The 17,211-nt window shown below is 33.8% G+C and overlaps 1 protein-coding gene across 1 annotated transcript in view; it reads left to right on the plus strand.

Annotated features, from left to right (window-relative positions):
* Positions 1–17,211, plus strand: part of LOC118188641 (tubulin monoglutamylase TTLL4-like) — a 74,854-nt gene that overhangs the window by 27,291 nt on the left and 30,352 nt on the right. Inside the window, exons 6-9 of the mRNA XM_035359131.2 lie at positions 2,595–2,677; positions 9,225–9,416; positions 10,662–10,744; positions 10,825–10,953. Of these exons, the coding sequence (XP_035215022.2) occupies positions 2,595–2,677; positions 9,225–9,416; positions 10,662–10,744; positions 10,825–10,953 (487 nt within the window). The remainder of the gene's footprint in view (positions 1–2,594; positions 2,678–9,224; positions 9,417–10,661; positions 10,745–10,824; positions 10,954–17,211) is intronic.

Consider the following 17,211-nt stretch of genomic DNA (forward strand, 5'->3'; position numbering starts at 1 on the left):
TCTAAATTAATCGATATTGTGTCGTTTGATATGAATGGACAGCATATTAATTTTGCATTAATTGGCTTATTTGGTTGCTAATTTATTACAGTAGCTCCCCGTCATGGATTTAACCTTTTCCACAGGGGTGGGAGATGTCCTGCACACTCACTTCTTTTAATGTCTTGAGAAATTTCAGTAAATTATGCAGATTTAAAATTTACTCTTTATTATGGGTGGGTAAGACCTCGCTGATTTGTTTTTCTTCTCATTCCTGTTGAATTAGCTGGCTGAATGCCCCTAATACATAAAAAATTTGGCCATACAGCCCATGGAAAAGAGATAAATCTATTGCCGGAACATTGCATTAAATAATCCTTGCTGTTTTTCTTCCCCTCCAAAAAAAGGGTAAAAATCTAAAGCAGAAGGGTGACAATAAAGAGAGAATTGCATTTATTTTATGCATCTTTCTTTTTATATCTTGTATTATTTTGGGGGGGGATCATGTGGCACTTATATAGAAATGCCATTTTTTCTTAAATTATCTTATATAGTACAAAGTCCATAATCCGGAAGTGCATTACCCAGAATGATCTATAATCCGGACCTCAAAGCCACACACTTTTTTTTTTTTTTTTGTATGCTTTATGCATGCATGTTTAATGTATAACTGGAGCTGCCAAAGGATCTACAAAGTGAAAGCATGCTGCGATGTCCATCAAACAAAAAGTGGAATTGCTGCGAAAACTGAATAAAGGCATATCTGTCTCAAAATTATGCAAGGATTATGACATTAGAAAGTCAACTGTTTATAACATAAGGAAAAAGAAAAAGGAACTTTTTGAATTTTTTGTGGATTCCAACACGCCACGTGCAATGAATAACAGAAAAAGGGTTCGCTATGCTAAATGTGACGATCATGACGAAGTGGTTATTGAATTGGTCAGACAGCGTCGCAGCAAAGGCGTGCCATTGACGGTTCCAATGCTAATGGCTCAAGCCAAAATATTTTATGAAGAAATGAACGTAAACACTGAGTGCACATATTCGACAGGTTGGTTAATCAAATTTAAAAATCGGCATGGTATGCCCCAATCAAAAAATTTTGGATGAGAAAGCTTCAGCTGATACTGAAGCTGCTGAACAATTTGCAGATGAATTCATTGAACTTGTTGCTAGTGAACAAATATCTCCAGAACAAGTTTACAACGGTGATGAAACTGGTCTTTTCTGGCAATATGTACTGCAAAATATCTTGGCAACCTCTACAGAAAAGGCTCCAACTGGTGTCGAAGATTATAAAGCGAGACTAACAATTTTAGCGTTTGCAAATGCTGCAGGAACGCACAAGTGGAAACTTTTTGTAATCGGAAACATGCACGACCTCGAGCATGTAAAGAAGTAACGATTTTCCCCCTTATATATCATGCAAATAAAAGAGCATGGATGACACAAGTGTTGATGAATGATTGGTTTGAAAATCATTTTATACCTGAGGCTCGGTTGGTTTACCTGATGACTCAAAAATAGTCCTGATTGCTGACAACTGTTCGGCACGTACTTCACTTCAGTTTTAGTGAAAGCTAATGTATCCGTATTACTCTTCCCTCCAGATTGTACATCTATCATTCAGCCTATGGATATGAGAATAGTGCACGTGCTGAAATGCAAATAGCATTTTTAAAATCTATGTTAAATTTGTTGAACAATGGCAAGACTGTTCAAGACTTTTTGAAATTTTTTAGCATAAAATCTGCTGTGTGGAGCATCGCAAGATTGTGGAAGGATGTGTCTCTAGATACGTTAAAAAATGCTTGGCATAATTTATGGCCAGCTACCATATTTCATGGTGAGGACGATGAAGATGATAGCCGCAAATTTGAAGAATTTCGGGCATCGCAAACTAAAGGAGAAATTTTCCAGTTATTGGATTTTGTAAATACATATGGAGAAGCTGTAATAAATGAAGGTGATATAACAGAAGTTTTTCATTGCGACGACAATGCTCCAATGATCAATCAATCAACGGATGGCAAAATCTGTAGTATGGTTCTAGATCCAGAAAATACCGCTTCCTATAGTGAATAAAGTGACAGAGAGGTTATTGAAAACGAAAAAATTCTGATTGATGACTATTTCAATTGTTAGTCGGTATTCTCGACACAGCAATTACAGGACTTGAACAGTGGAACTTTGTAACTGAACAAGAAATTTTGTCTGTTTATAGAATTAAAGATAAAGTATTAGCACAAAAAATGAAGTAACTTAAACAACTTACATTGAAAGAAATGTTTAATAAAGTAAACAAATAAATATTAAGCTTTTTTTTTTTTTTTTTTTTTTTTTTTTTTTTGTAAATTTTGATACCCTTTAGATTGTAATTGCTCTTTATTTCATAAATTACGGTTTTTTTTTTTTAATTGTATAATTTCTGCCTGCCAGTGATGCCAGCATCAAGATTTAAATTGATGATCTATAATCCAGAAAAACCCCTAATCTGGAATTGCCAAATTTCCGACGCGTCCGGATTGACTTTGTACTGTATTAAATTTTATTCTGTCATGGATGTCTATTTGAATGGTAAAGTTTATATATATATATATTTTTTTTTTTAGCTGATACTACTGAAAATTGGATAGGAACATGGGGAAAGCATCTGAAATGCACTTCCTTCAGAAAAATAAAAAATTTCCAAAAGGTAATTTATTAGTTGAATTCTTATTTAAAAACTAGTTTTTTATATACAGGGATATAAAACTTCAGACCAGAAATCAAAGAAATTCTTTCTCAGATATACGTTTGTTTAAATAAGTAGGTTTGAAGTTTTACAAGTATATATAACTTCAGCCTACATTTTTTTAATTTTTAGGTATATTCTCTGTATAACGCGCACCTTTTTCCCTATGAAGAAACCTGAAAGATATATGTGCAATGTTCTTATCTTTTGAAATCATTCAAAAGGTTTTTGACAGGCTTTCTAACTATGGTATATTGAATAGATAAGTGATAAGGGGAACAATATGTGTGTGGGGGGGATGCTTGAGAAAGTAAATAAATTGTAGGTTTTATTCATTGCAGACGTGCACAAGAATAAGGTTTCGAAAATACACTCACTTCCAAAAGTTAAACACAAAGGTATAAAATGCAAAAAAATCAACAAATACTGCTTTGATTGACACAAAATTCGGCAGGAAAGTAACATGTATATTTATGCATAAAACAAAATCAATAATTATATACAGAAATAAAAACAATATTAAATTTTTGTAAGTTATCAGGAGACAGAATTATGTATAAAGTGAAAATAAACAGTATAAAATGAAAAAAAAGACATTACTAGGGTATGTGATCCCCCCTCATCTGTATACAAAGTTTACACCTTGTGACCATGCTTTCAATTATGTGGTCAACCACCGCAGAATTAAGCAAGCGCCATTCTTCTTGTAAAGCAGTTTCCAGCTCAATAAGAGTGGCTGGAGGTGGGAAACGTGAAGATACAGCACGGCCGAGAGCATCCCAAAGATTTTCAATGGAAGATTGGGAGAATATGCTGGCCACGCCATACGCACTATCCCTTCACTCTCCAGGTAGTCATCGACGATGTCAGCTGTATGGGGACGTGCGGTATCGTCCATCCAAACAAAAGTAGGGCCAACTGCTGCAGTGTACAATCTCACAATGGGTTCTACGACTTCATCTCGATACCGGACAGCCGTCAAAGCACCCCGTTTAAAAGTGTGCAGGTCGGTTCGGTATCCTAATGAATTCCCAGCCCATACCATAGTGTTTCCGCCTCGGAATGCGTGATGTTCGGTGATGTTTTGGGCCTGATTGCGTGTTCGTTGTTCATGCCATATCCTTATACGCTTGTCATCTGGCTCCAGAGGAAATCTTGACTCATCAGTAAACATGACATTGCTCCAATCAGACACATTCCAATTGACATGTTCCCGGCACCACTGTAATCGCACCCCTCTTGATTGGACGAATAGAGGAACACAAAGTCGAGGTATCTGGGCGTAGAGTCCACTCATATGTAATCTTTGGCATACAGTAGCTACAGATATCGCCTTACCAATAGACGCTGTAACCAAAGATGTCACACGTGTGGAGGTCGCTGTGGGATTCCGCTTGGGTACAATAGCAATGTATCAATCTTCCACGGGGGTTGTAACCCTTGGGCGACCGGCTATGGGCCTTCGGACAACTGTCTGTGTGGTTTGGAATTGTTTCCATAAACGTGAAATTACAGAATGATGAACGCCGAAGAAAAGAGCAACATCTGTCATCGACTGTCCTGCTTCAATGCGCCCCACAGCATGCCAGAGCTCAGAATCTCCCATTCATTTTCTGGAAGTCATAGAAACATGTATGTCTTGAAAACAAATTGTATGAAAGTTTTAAACACCTTCTATCAGCACTTACAATCTACTTCTGTAACCCTTTATAAGGCTGGCTTCTTATAAGACTGACTTTTTTGCATATTTCTTGACATGAAAATGTGACTAGCTGTTACCTAACATATTTGCATATTTCCATCTACATCTACATCTACAGCGAATTACGTCCTCGTCCATTCTGATTGGCTTCCGGAAATTAGCATTTTCCTCTCTGTGTTTAACTTTTGGAAGTGAGTGTGTGTATATATATATATATATATATATGTATGTATGTATGTATGTATGTATACTAAAGAAATATTGATTATATTATCTCCTAAATCCAAAAAGAGTGAACCCATATGTAGGAAGTTTAGTTCCGAAAATTGTGTTTTAAAGTAACTTGAATGTAAATTATTAAAACTGTTTTACGGGGACTTGAATTAAATCATGAATAACAAAATTTCAAACTTTGAAAAAGAAATTAAATTAAAAGCAAGTAATTATAGCTATTGATCGGAAATTAGTTGACTTTTCAACTGGAACGAACCGACTTCCATTCAATGAACAAAAATTAATAAATACGGAGGTGTTTTGTCTTTTACTCAAGTAAGAATGGTTATGCCAAACTGGCAAATGAGATTAGGCCAAATAGTTCCCTGAAGTGATGGGATTTAGAACCAAATTAGAGTACCAAAGAACTCAAAGCATTTTCGCTAATACAAATTTTGAGTGAAAAGCAATTATGTAGTAAAATTTATAAAATACTTGAGTAAATGTTCCCTGACACCTTTGCTTTTATGCATATTAATTCAAAACTATGTGTATAAAAATTAAACAGTGGTAATTTTAATTGAAATTATGAAATAGAACTCAAAGTAATTAAAATAAACATTATAAAATTAAGAAACAATGCTATCTTTACAAAAACAAATCAAGTAATAAAAACTGAAAAATAAATATATACCGGATGGCCATAATTAAACTGACAGTGCTCACAGTGTTCTGTAGCGCGATCTATTTGCGAGAATGACGCCACATTTTGTAGGAAGATTATACAAGACGGGGAACGAAGGATTCCACGAAAAAACAAATTAGTTCCACCGCTAGGGGAATATTTGGCGCTGTGTAATAGAAAATAGAGTGTTAACAAATGCAAATTAATACGGAAAAAAAATTACCTTTTATTATGCACATTTTCTGATTTAGTTCAAGTGCAATATGGCAACACTTTTAAAAAAGCGTAAAATCTATATAAACACTATTATTTCAATTACTTTGAGTTATATTTTATAATTTCAATTAAAATTACCACTGTTTAATTTTTATACACATAGTTTTGAATTAATATGCATAAAAGCAAAGGTGTCAGGGAACATTTATTCAAGTATTTTATAAATTTTACTACATAATTGCTTTTCACTCAAAATTTGTATTAGCGAAAATGCTTTGAGTTCTTTGGTACTCTAATTTGGTTCTAAATCCCATCACTTCACGGAACTATTTGGCCTAATCTCATTTGCCAGTTTGGCATAACCATTCTTACTTGAGTAAAAGACAAAACACCTCCGTGTTTATTAATTTTTGTCTTGTGATCTGCAATATCACGTACGCTGAGCAGAAGAAGTTCTTTATTCAAATTTCATGTTACATCCATTTGCACAGTGCCAGCTGCTTGGGTTTTAAAAGGCAATGTGTTATGTTTCGAATCAATCGGATTGAAAGTTTATGTGCAATGTCTCCTTCTTTAGTCAAGCGTGCATTACTGGTCAAATTCTTTTACCTCAATCAGTGCAACGCGTCAGCCGCTCTTCGTGCTTTTAGAATGCACACACACACACACAAAAAAAAAAAATGCGTAAAGGTAACGGTCCTGTGTCAGTTAATGAGCTAAAAGCAATGGTTGCGACGTTTGAGAAAACAGGTTCTCTGAAGATTCAGTCAGGCAGAGGACGAAAACCTGTACCACAGGATACAATCGAAGCAGTTGCCACGGCAATTGTCGACAGAGGACCAGACAATATTGCTGCCACCTCTAGCGCTCGTGGAGTAGTTCGGAATATGGATATATATGCCTTACAGTACAGTATGGAAAATCTTATGAAAGATTATCAACTTCTATCCGTACAAGATCAGCCGTGTATAGGAGTTACTGTACCCCGACCATGATAAGCGATTGACTTTTGCTCTCATCTTTCTTGCCAGAAGGGAGGTGGATGATGCTTGGCCGTGGAAAATGTTATGGGGAGACGAGGCCCACTTTTACCTGAATGAAACTGTGAATACAATTGACATGAAAGGACCAAAAATGATTCACGTAAAAACCACAGATCGGGGGGGGGGAGGGGAATCTCACCTTAGCATAGTCCTTTTCTTCTTAGCGGACAATGCAAAAATTAAAACCCTTGTGGTGGCTATGCTAAAATGTAGTTTCATAAATGTTCTTTTTCTTCAGGTTCGCAAAAAAAGATAGATGGATGAAAATGGTGTGAAATTATGGAAAAGAAATGTTTAGCAAAATCATCATGTTGCATTTAAGAATCCATTTACTTTTAGTTTGGGACATGTTCAGATCCCATCTAACAGATAATACGAAGAAATTGGTGAAAGAGTGTAATACAGATGTGTTTGTTATTTGAGGCAGATTAATGCTATTAGTGCAGCCTTTAGATGTGTACATTAGTAAAACATTAAAAGAAAATTTAAAAATCAGTGAAATATGTAGATGTTAAAAGGTGAAAAAACATTTTCAAAAGGAGACAAATATGTCATGCTAATAAAAAAAAAAATTGAAAGTGGAAATAAAAGCATGGAATGAAATTAAACCCGACTTAATTCAAAAGTCATTTAAAAATGTAGTATGTCTAGCAATCTAGAAGAAACAGAAGATGGTTATTTATTTATGGATCAGAGTAACAGTAATGGGAAAGACGAAACAGTATTCGATGATGTGCCTGAAGATATACCTGAAGACAAATATCATAAACTTTTCATGTTATCCACTAATGAGAATTTTTAAGTTGATGACATTTCTTTTAAATAAACAGCATTTAGGTATATGTAGAAATGTTAAGTTTTGTATGCTTATCTTTTCCTTATTTTTACAGTTGCTGTCATCTTTATTTCTTTTGTATAATACACACCCATAAATTTCTATCTTGTTTTTTGTAAAAGTGTGCATTATACGATATGTGAATATTATTAGTAATAAAACATAATGTATATTATTTGAAAAATAAAAGCATTTCTCTTTTCACAAAGTGCTTTAAACCAGTATCGGAATGCAAGTTTCTGTGTTGTTCTTGCGAAATTTGTTGGACGAGTATGCATGTTTTTTTTTTTTAATTTCTTTTCACTTTCTTTATAATTCTGTGTATTGCATTAAAAAGGTCTTCCCCTCACTTGATAGGATATTAATTGCAGTAATGCATCTTTACTTTTGCATATGAAAAGGAAAAGTTGCATTAAATACTGTGCTCTCAGTTACAATTTGTAAAGAACATAGACCTTGAACTCCTGTTAACAGATGTATCATTTTAGTGGAATCTTGGCATTAACCCTTTGCGGCTCACTATACGTTAACGTCGGAATTTCAACAAAAAAGTTGTATGCAGTCTATTTAGTCCTAAAGGAGTATATAGGTAAAATTTTGTAAAAATTGCACTTATCGTTTTAATTCTGTGGGTGTTCCATGAGGTGGAACACTGCGCCGCCAGAGCTTTTAAAAGTGCGACTAAGCGAGCACTGCAGTGAAGCACGACGATGAGTAGAAGCGTTGTATAAGAATGAATAAAATCTGTATTATGGCTGTATACACGGTTTCCTGGATATACATAATATTCTTGAATATATACAGATAAATAAGATAAGTATCTATATACACAAGTACTATATACAAAAATATTTACAAATTTTCGGAAAGAGTGCTTCGAAAAGAGTTAGGCCTCTCCGCACCATTTATAGAAAATTAATAATAAAAAAATTAACTATGATTATATTAACAATAAAGAAAAATAGGCCTATAATATATACATACACGAAAAATATCTACACAATTATTGAAAATAAACGAGAATGATACTAAAATGCGACAGCAAAAAAATTCGCGCAGGTCTAAGTAAAGATGAGTCAAGCTACTAATGAAATTCCTGCCTAAAAGCTACTCCCAAAAAATTCGAGATGCCCAATATTAGGGCTTTCATAACAGAAAACACCCCTCACCCCTCAATACTGCTTTGTTTGAATTCATCCCCCCCCAAACAACGGAAACAGAAAACGTAAACAGCAGATGTTCTCTCCTAAGCACAGATGTTCTGATTCGCAACAGCATGAGATCGCTGAAGGCGCAGTGTTCCCGCTAATGGAACACCCGGGTTTATTCAATGATTCTGTGTACGGTTTTTGTCTGAAAGATTAAAAAAAATATAGAACAGATAATTTGGAGTACAGCCAGCAAAATTATGCCTAATTTTTTTTCCAAATAAAATTTTTTATATCATTAAAGAAATAGAGAAAAATACTTGAAAAAAAAGAATAAATGAAAAATCTGTGTCTTCTTGTGATATTCTGCTATCTACTGTTTAAAAAGAAAAGTTCAAAGTATATTATAAAGGCATTTTTATCTATTTACGGTTGAATTTAAAGGTTTCAGAAGCAATTCAATTTGGGTGTTCCATGTAGTGGAACACTGAGCCGCAAAGGGTTAAGGGTCAGGTCCTAAATTCTTAGACTTTTAAGATAACTTCGCAAACATTCTCTTATAACTGTCAAGAGCATTGGTCATGTGAGTGACTGCTTAAGAAAGTACTATATTATTTTTCCTGAGAATTTCATGCAAGTATGATTTTTATTATGAAATATTTGCAGGTGAATCACTATCCAGGTAGCTTTCATCTTGGTCGGAAAGACAGGCTGTGGAATAATTATAAACGTATGCAGAATCGCTTCGGAGAAGATGATTTCAATTTTTTTCCTGAAACATTTCTTCTTCCAGCTGATATGAAATCACTGAAAAAAACATGGGAAAATGAAACAGACAGATGTTGGATAATAAAACCAGTATGTATTTACATTTTACTTTTATCTTACAAAAGATCTACTTTGATATTTTTACATATAATACAGTCAAAAGTCGTTAATCCGAACTCGTCGGGACTTCGGCGATTCCGGATTATAGATCATCAGTTTAAATCTCGTAAGATGGCATGCAGAAATTCTAAAATTAAAAATATGAAACCGTAATTTATGAAATAAAGAACAATTATGATCTAAAGGGTATCAAAATTTGCAAAAAGAAAAAGCTTAATATTTATTTGTTTACTTTATTAAACATTTCTTTCAATGTAAGTTGTTTAAGTTTTGCTTCGTTTCATGTGATAATACTTTCTCTTTAATTCTATAAACAGACATAATTTCCTGTTCAGTTACAAAGTTCCGCTGTTCAAGTTCCGTAATTGCTGTGTCGAGAATACCGACTAACTTGTCAATCAAAATTTTTTCGTTTTCACTAACCTCTCTGTCACCTTCTTCATGTCTTTATTCATTTTTTGAAGCAATTCCACTTTTTGTTTGATGGACATTGAAACATACTTTCATTTTGTAGATCCTTTGGGAGCTCCAGCATCGGAAATTCTATTTGACATAATCGAAAGTTCAAGTTTACTTTTAGAAAATTGCTCTTACAGTCTGCAAAAAAATAATAAGCCGCATCCAATTCAAAGATTAACCCCTTAACTGCCGCGGGCGTATATATACGCCTTGCTCAGCCGATGCATTAACTTTGCGAATAATTTTAGGTGTAGCAGCGCAAAGCAAATGATAGCAGTTTGGAAGGACGTATATATACGCCTGGGGCAGTTAACACATCGGCTGAGCAAGGCGTATATGTACGCCCGCGGCAGTTAAGGGGTTAAGGAACAACGCAATCATCAACATTAACTGAAATAAATAATTAGATAATTTTAGCTTATTCCGTCTGTTGTACATTAAACGTGCACGCGAAATCGTATTCTGCACTTACACGCATATGTGTAGTCGTAAAGGTCTTACACGCACGCGTAAATGCCTATGCACATGTGTCAACGCGGCGCATGCGCAGAAAGTTTTTAGCATTGAGGTCCGGATTATAGATCATTCCGGATTATGGGTGTCTGAATTAACAACTTTTGACTGTACTGTCTACAGGACATGCAGGATTTTCTACATTTTTAGATATCCATTACATTTGATAGAAAATCTATTAGTAATTTTTAATTTGTGGTTGATATGGTAATATGTAGTAAATTAACTGTATTTTTATTTTAGCCTGCCTCTGCGCGGGGCACTGGTGTTAAAGTTATCCATAAATGGGGTCAAGTACCAAAAAATCGCCCAGTAGTTGTTCAGAAGTAATATTATTTCTTTTAATAAATTTCTTTTTTCTTTTTTTTTCTTTTATTTTGTTTTAGTATTTTTCTTTTCTCTTTAGGTATGTGAGTGATCCTTACCTCATTAATGGTACTAAGTTTGATTTACGAATTTATGTCCTGATCTCAAGTATTGAGCCCTTGAGAGTTTACGTGTTTGAAGATGGCTTAGTTCGCTTTGCATCTGAAAAGTGAGCCTTCATTGAAAATTTCTTCTTTTCTTTGATTAATTAAAGTTTATATAATACCACATGACTGAAATGAGCATTTCAAATTGCAATTTAAGATTGCCTTCAGACATGATTTAACTCTTATGAGTAATATTTTAAAATTTTTAAATTATTCAAAATCAGTCTATGAAATCTGACACTGTGAAAATAATATTTTTGTTCATTTCATTTTATCAATAAAATGCCTATTACCCATTAAGTCATTGTAAATTTTAATGATCTATAAACATTGAACATAATATAATGTATTGTTTTAATTGCATCATTTTGTGAATCAGATTTGCCTGTTCTTTAGAATCATTGAACTGTGATGTAAAGATTAAGGCTAAGCAACCCCCGCATTGATTTAATTGTTTGACGTGCTGTCCAGCAATGATGTGAAACCATCATATATGATATATGATGGTTTAGTATCTTGTGGAAAAAAAAAAAAATGAATATACTATGAACTCTTTCTAACATAACCATTCACATTTTTGATATTTTAAATTTTCTTTGGAGGTAGTTTCTTATATGTTTGTGAAATCTTATAAATGCATTATATATTAAAATACAAAAAACAGTTCATTTTATATGTGAACCAAAGAATTACAAAAAATTTACATTATACACTTTGTTTAGTAATTTTAAAAACACTTACTGAGTATTAACCCTTTGACGTGCGCAATATTATTTTTATAATTTTTTTAATTGAAAACTCTAGAAATTGAATATTATGCTCCTAGAGACAAATAATACATGAATTTAAAAAAATCTTCTCTTGCCCATTGTTCTGTGAGTGGTGGTCGCACTGTGAAACCACCGCGCGTCTAGGACTTTGAAACTTACCTAGGTAGTAGGGGGGAAAAAACTTACCTTTCTCTGTACGCGTTTCCAGTAAGTGACGAAGTTTACAAATTTTTAAAAAATGTATGTAGGAATTGCATAATATATAATTTTTTTACATTATTTTACAAAGTAAATCGTCAGAAAAAATTAAAAAATAAACATTTATGTAATTTTTCTATAGCAGTGAAAATAGAAATACCTACATATTGGCTAAACAGATTAAAAAACTCGGTAAAATAAGGATAAAAAAAAATCAATTTCAAAGATATTTTTTGTGTGGTTCTAAGCATGTTTTGTCTTTTTGGTACATGTATAAACCCACATTGCACGTTTCCCACATGTATCTTCTATGAGGTTTCTTCCTTGTGCAACAAAATGTACTCTGCCTGGATCTAAATTTCACTGGTATATGTCCAGCGTTATTTAGTTTCTTTTCATCTGGCACATGAAATTTGTGGTTTTTTTATGTTGATTTATGCTTCGTCTTTTTGGATTTGGTACGGATCATTCATTTTCCATTCATACTTATTTTATTCGTATTTCATCCCAAAATATTTAGAAAATATTTTTAATTTAAATAAAACTTTAGCGATTTCTATTTTTAATTATAGCAAAATATGTTTACATTTAATTTAAACCACACGAAATAATTTATAAAATCAAACTACAGTAGACTCCCGATTATCCGCGCCTGCCACACAAAGTTTCTTTTTTTTTTTACAAGCGTAAAGCAAAGAAAATAAAAATGTTCACAAAACTGAGTGAAACGTTCAATTTGCTAACATCGTGCTTATTTATGGCAAAAATATCCCAGGCCGTCCCGGAACCTTTCCCTCTAATGAGTAAGTGATTTCTTACTCACCCTTGCAGTGCCCGCTCTACCGCCCTCTCTCGTCTTACTGACATGTCCGCTTCCTCCCACTCGCCATTGTTAGTTTAAGTCTGATAGTGTTTGCAAACCGGTTGAAGTTAATTTCTTATCTTTTATTGTGTTCAGTTCTTGTGCTTTTTGTTTTTGTGTTTTTTGTTATCGATTTAAAATGTCAGGAAAACGAAAGAAGGTTGTGTTGACGATTGCGCAAAAGCTAGAATTAATTCCAAAGTAGCAAACGGCGTTACAAGGCAGCAGATGAAATTGGATTACGGAATCATGGAAACAACAATGCGTGAGATTCTAAAGCAAGAAGACAAACTGGTGAACTTTGCATCAGTGTTGGACAGTGCTTCCGCAATGAAAACGTGAAAAACTATGAAGGGTTCTACCTTTGATGAGCTAGACTTGGCATTGACAGAGTGGTTAGCTCAAGTTCGAAAAGAGGGTACTCCTGTAAATGGTCCTATCATTGCGGCGAAGGCAAAAACCTTTTTTGAGTTGTTAGGCCTGAAAAGAAATTTTGATGTGTCTTCTGACTGGTTGACTCGTTTTAAGCAGCGACATGGAATTTGAGAAATTGGACTTCATGGGGAGAAACTTAGTGGTGACCACAAAGGGGCTTTGCAACAAGTCGATGGACTGCTGAGCTAGTTGGAAGAACAAGAAGACGCGGAGTTGGCCGAGAAACTTATGCTACGGAAATGCAATCTCGGATCAAGAGAAAATGCTTCCGAAGCAAGAAGCAAACACAAGTGATTGATTTCTTCAAAAAGGTGTAGTTTTACAGTTATACTTTTGTAATTACATAATACATTATGGTGTTAAAACGGTACATACGTATTGATTTTTCTGTGTATCCTTGACGCCTCTCATAAGTAAGTAAGTATAAAGCACTTTTCTGTTTTCATTAGCAAAATGCATTTTAGGTTAGTTTTGAGTGATATACTAAAATATTAAGCCTTAGTTAAACATTTCCTGCTGTTTATTTCACATTTTATTGTACAGAAAACAATTTTTCAAAGTTGGAATGACTGTTTTCTCTTTTGCTATACCCGTTTTTAGGTTTTTTCGTATTATCCGCGGTGGCCGCGCCACCCAATTCCGCAGATAATTGGGCAGGGTTCGTAGTAGTCCTTACAAGTGCTTATAAGTCCTTATATTTGAAAAGAAAATTTATAAATGCCGTTAAAGGTGCTTACTTTTTATTTAAAACCCTTATTTTTTTGTTTTTAGTGCTTATTTTTTTGCTTTTAGTGCTTTTTTTTTTTTTAATCCTCTTTTTTTTTTTTTTTATGAACGCGCATTTTTTCCCCGTACCAAAGCTGAAACTAAATAAACAACTTTTCTTCCTTATATGCAACGTCAGATGGTGAATCATACTCCCGGAAATTGCTTTTCCCCCTTTCTCTGCATTAATGTAACCTATGGTGCGCGCAAGAGTACAGACAGCTGCACGTCGTGCTATTGGTTAAAGAATTGCGAAAACGGTAGACCATTCCGGTACATTCGGTATTCTTTTCCTCCCACCCAAATATTACACACGTTTGAATTTCTATCAAGAATTTAAGGCTCTATTGTAGAATTGGGTGCCCCTTCGATTAGTGGCAAATTTTAAAAAAAAATTTTGTCGATGAAACCTCATTTCTGGTTCCCATGATTCCTGATTTTTTTAAAATGAAAATAGATTGATGTGTACATGGACAAATTTAAAACAGTTCACAATGCCTAGTTTGTGCAATTCTGGGATGTTTTTTTAAGTGAAAAAAGATCAATGTGTACATGGACACAGAGTTTGTGCAATTCTTTGACTTCTTATTTTGGTTTCGTGTAGCGTCTATTTTGAAATTGCGCTTTCTTGGTGCCGATCTTGGCGTAAAAAAAATAATCGCCAATAAACAAGGGGCACCCAATTGTAAACTTTTACCGAATTTAATAATTTGCATTCTCGTTCCATGTGGTCAGTACATATTCGTGTTTATTATGATCGTTATGATTATATTATGAGCATACGCATGAATATCTATAATAATATAGTTGCAGTAACTGCTGAAGTATAGATAAACTTCCAAAAATGGGTGTGTTTTTTCACAGATTAGCTTTCTAAGGAATAATATTCGGAATGGCTTAAATAAAAGGAAAATAATCGAATAGTCAAAAAAAAATTTTTTTTCCCCCGAAACATTAATTATACAGTATGGAGGTTGGGAGGTTCTCCCCTTTCTCCGCAAAATCTCTAATATTGAAGCAGCGGACTTTTTTTTTGTCAGTGTCCAATCTGGATTGAATAGGACTAAAAGTTTTGCGGTCTACCCAACCCAAGCGAAGACTGTATTCCGGAAATTTAACACAGTCTGTTCAAAATTAGAATCAAAAACACCCCAGATTAGTAAGTCTCTCTCTCTTTTTTTTTTTTTTTTTTTTTCTTTATATTGTTCTTTATTCTTTGAATACTGGCAGCTGTTCATTCTGATTCCGATGGAAGAATTACGCGGTACGTATTGCGCAATAACGTTTGCGGTATTTTGCAGAGATAATTAATTTTGATGTTCACTCTGAGATTTATTTATGAACACTTAAAAGAGTTTTACTGTGCTTTCTAAGCAGAATATTTCTCAGTTCCGTTGGTCTATTTTTATATGATGCACATATCGAAATGTCAAAATCATTTATTTAGACGAGAAATCTAAAGAATGGCTACAATCTCCCTCCCTCTTTTTCCAGTTACGCCCGTGCGTAACTGGAAAAAGAGGCCTGATATCACGTGCTGAAGAATTAAGGCGCATGTATTGTGCAATAACGTTTGCGATATTTCGCAGAGTTTCACTGTGCTTGCCAAGAACATCAAAATGTCGAAAGCATTATTTAGCTGAAAAATCTAAAGAACAGCTACAATCTACCCCCTTCCACTTTTACTAATTACGCTCGACTATCCAGAATTTTCAGATATTCGTTAATTTCCGAATATGCTGGTTATTTAAGCTTTTACTATTAAAGGATGACTGCATGACACAATTCCGCGTCTCCTGATTTCAGAAATGTGCCTCTTTTTTACTTAAATTACTTTACTTGGAATATATGTTAAGGAAAAACTGTTATGCAATGAAAATTTAGAAAATGTTCAGAATTTTGATTTAAGTTAAATTATTTAAATATTAATATGAGTGGAAAAATAAATTGTATTTATTATTAGGTGCCAAACGAATACAATTAATATGGCTTATTATTATTTATTTTCTATATTTTAACTGAAATTTAATCATTAAATCTTGTAACATAGTTTAGTTCTGCATAGTTTTTTTTTTTTTTTTTTTTCCTGTCATTGTAAACTAATTCTGTAAATTGAACTGTTTACTATTTTGTTTTGAGGGCCCTAAAAAAATTACAGCGAAAATGTATGCGCAAAAGCGCCAAATCTAGTAAACGCGCCCATTTAACAGCGCGCCAAATCTAGCGTATGTGCTGATTTCAGATTGCGTAAGTTTATATAGTTCTATATTTCTTAAGACACCATTGAAATACTAATATTAATTTTTAAATCTTTTATATATATATAATATATATATATCCTATAGATTTAACAATTTGGGAATTGCCCATGATGAAAAGTCGGGAATAGAATTTGGGGTAAAGTGCAGAATCATCCACTGCTTGACGCGTTTTTAAGAACTGCACATACTCAGTATCCATGTGCACATCGACCTATTTTCACTAAAAACAAATATCCTAAAATTGCACAAAAATGGCAGTGCGCACACCCTTGACATTATCTATGTACACATTGATCTATTTTAACTTAAAAAGTAAAAGAAAATTGGCAAAAATCCAATTGTTTTTACCCTTGTAAAAAGCGGCGAACAAATAAGTGAGCTTTTCCGCACTTTACCGAGAATATTTTCAAAGAAAAGGCATCATTCATTATAGAAAATTACGTTTGAACAACCAACAAGATGAAATTATGCTTTAACGATAAGTCGGTAGCGAAATAGCGGTGCAGGCATCCATTCAGTTATGTTTAGCAATTTTTATATAAATTATAATAATAAAAAAGTATTATATGAAATTAACCTTTCATCTAAATTAAAACATCAATCTTAGATAGTTATTTACTATTATACTTCCTGTCTTGCCACAATTATTAGGGTTGCTGCAATTATTTTTGGCAGCATTGGCATCAACAATAGTTTGGCGATTTTTTACGGCCCTCCAAACCGAATAGTACCAAAAAAGTTAATTGTTTTCCATGGTTGAGGTAATGCATTCTCTTAATAAATATTGCATTGCTCATATTTTAAATTACAAGTCTAATTTTTTTTTTAAGGTTATGCAGTTGTGTATAATGTAATTAGACAGGTGCTTATTTTTTCCTTAAAATGTGCTTGAAAAGTGCTTATAGGTGCTTATTTTTTTAACTAAAATGTAGCTATGAACCCTGTTGGGAGTGTTCTGTACTAGTTTGGGGAGCAAGTGTGTTGAGGTCAGATAAAAGTCTCTGGAAAAGAAAGACCTTTTTACTGGGC

The sequence above is a fragment of the Stegodyphus dumicola genome, chromosome 1 (assembly GCF_044657685.1).
Source record: "Stegodyphus dumicola isolate Sdum_Otavi_A_Nest chromosome 1, ASM4465768v1".
Classification (NCBI taxonomy): Eukaryota; Metazoa; Arthropoda; class Arachnida; order Araneae; family Eresidae; genus Stegodyphus; species Stegodyphus dumicola.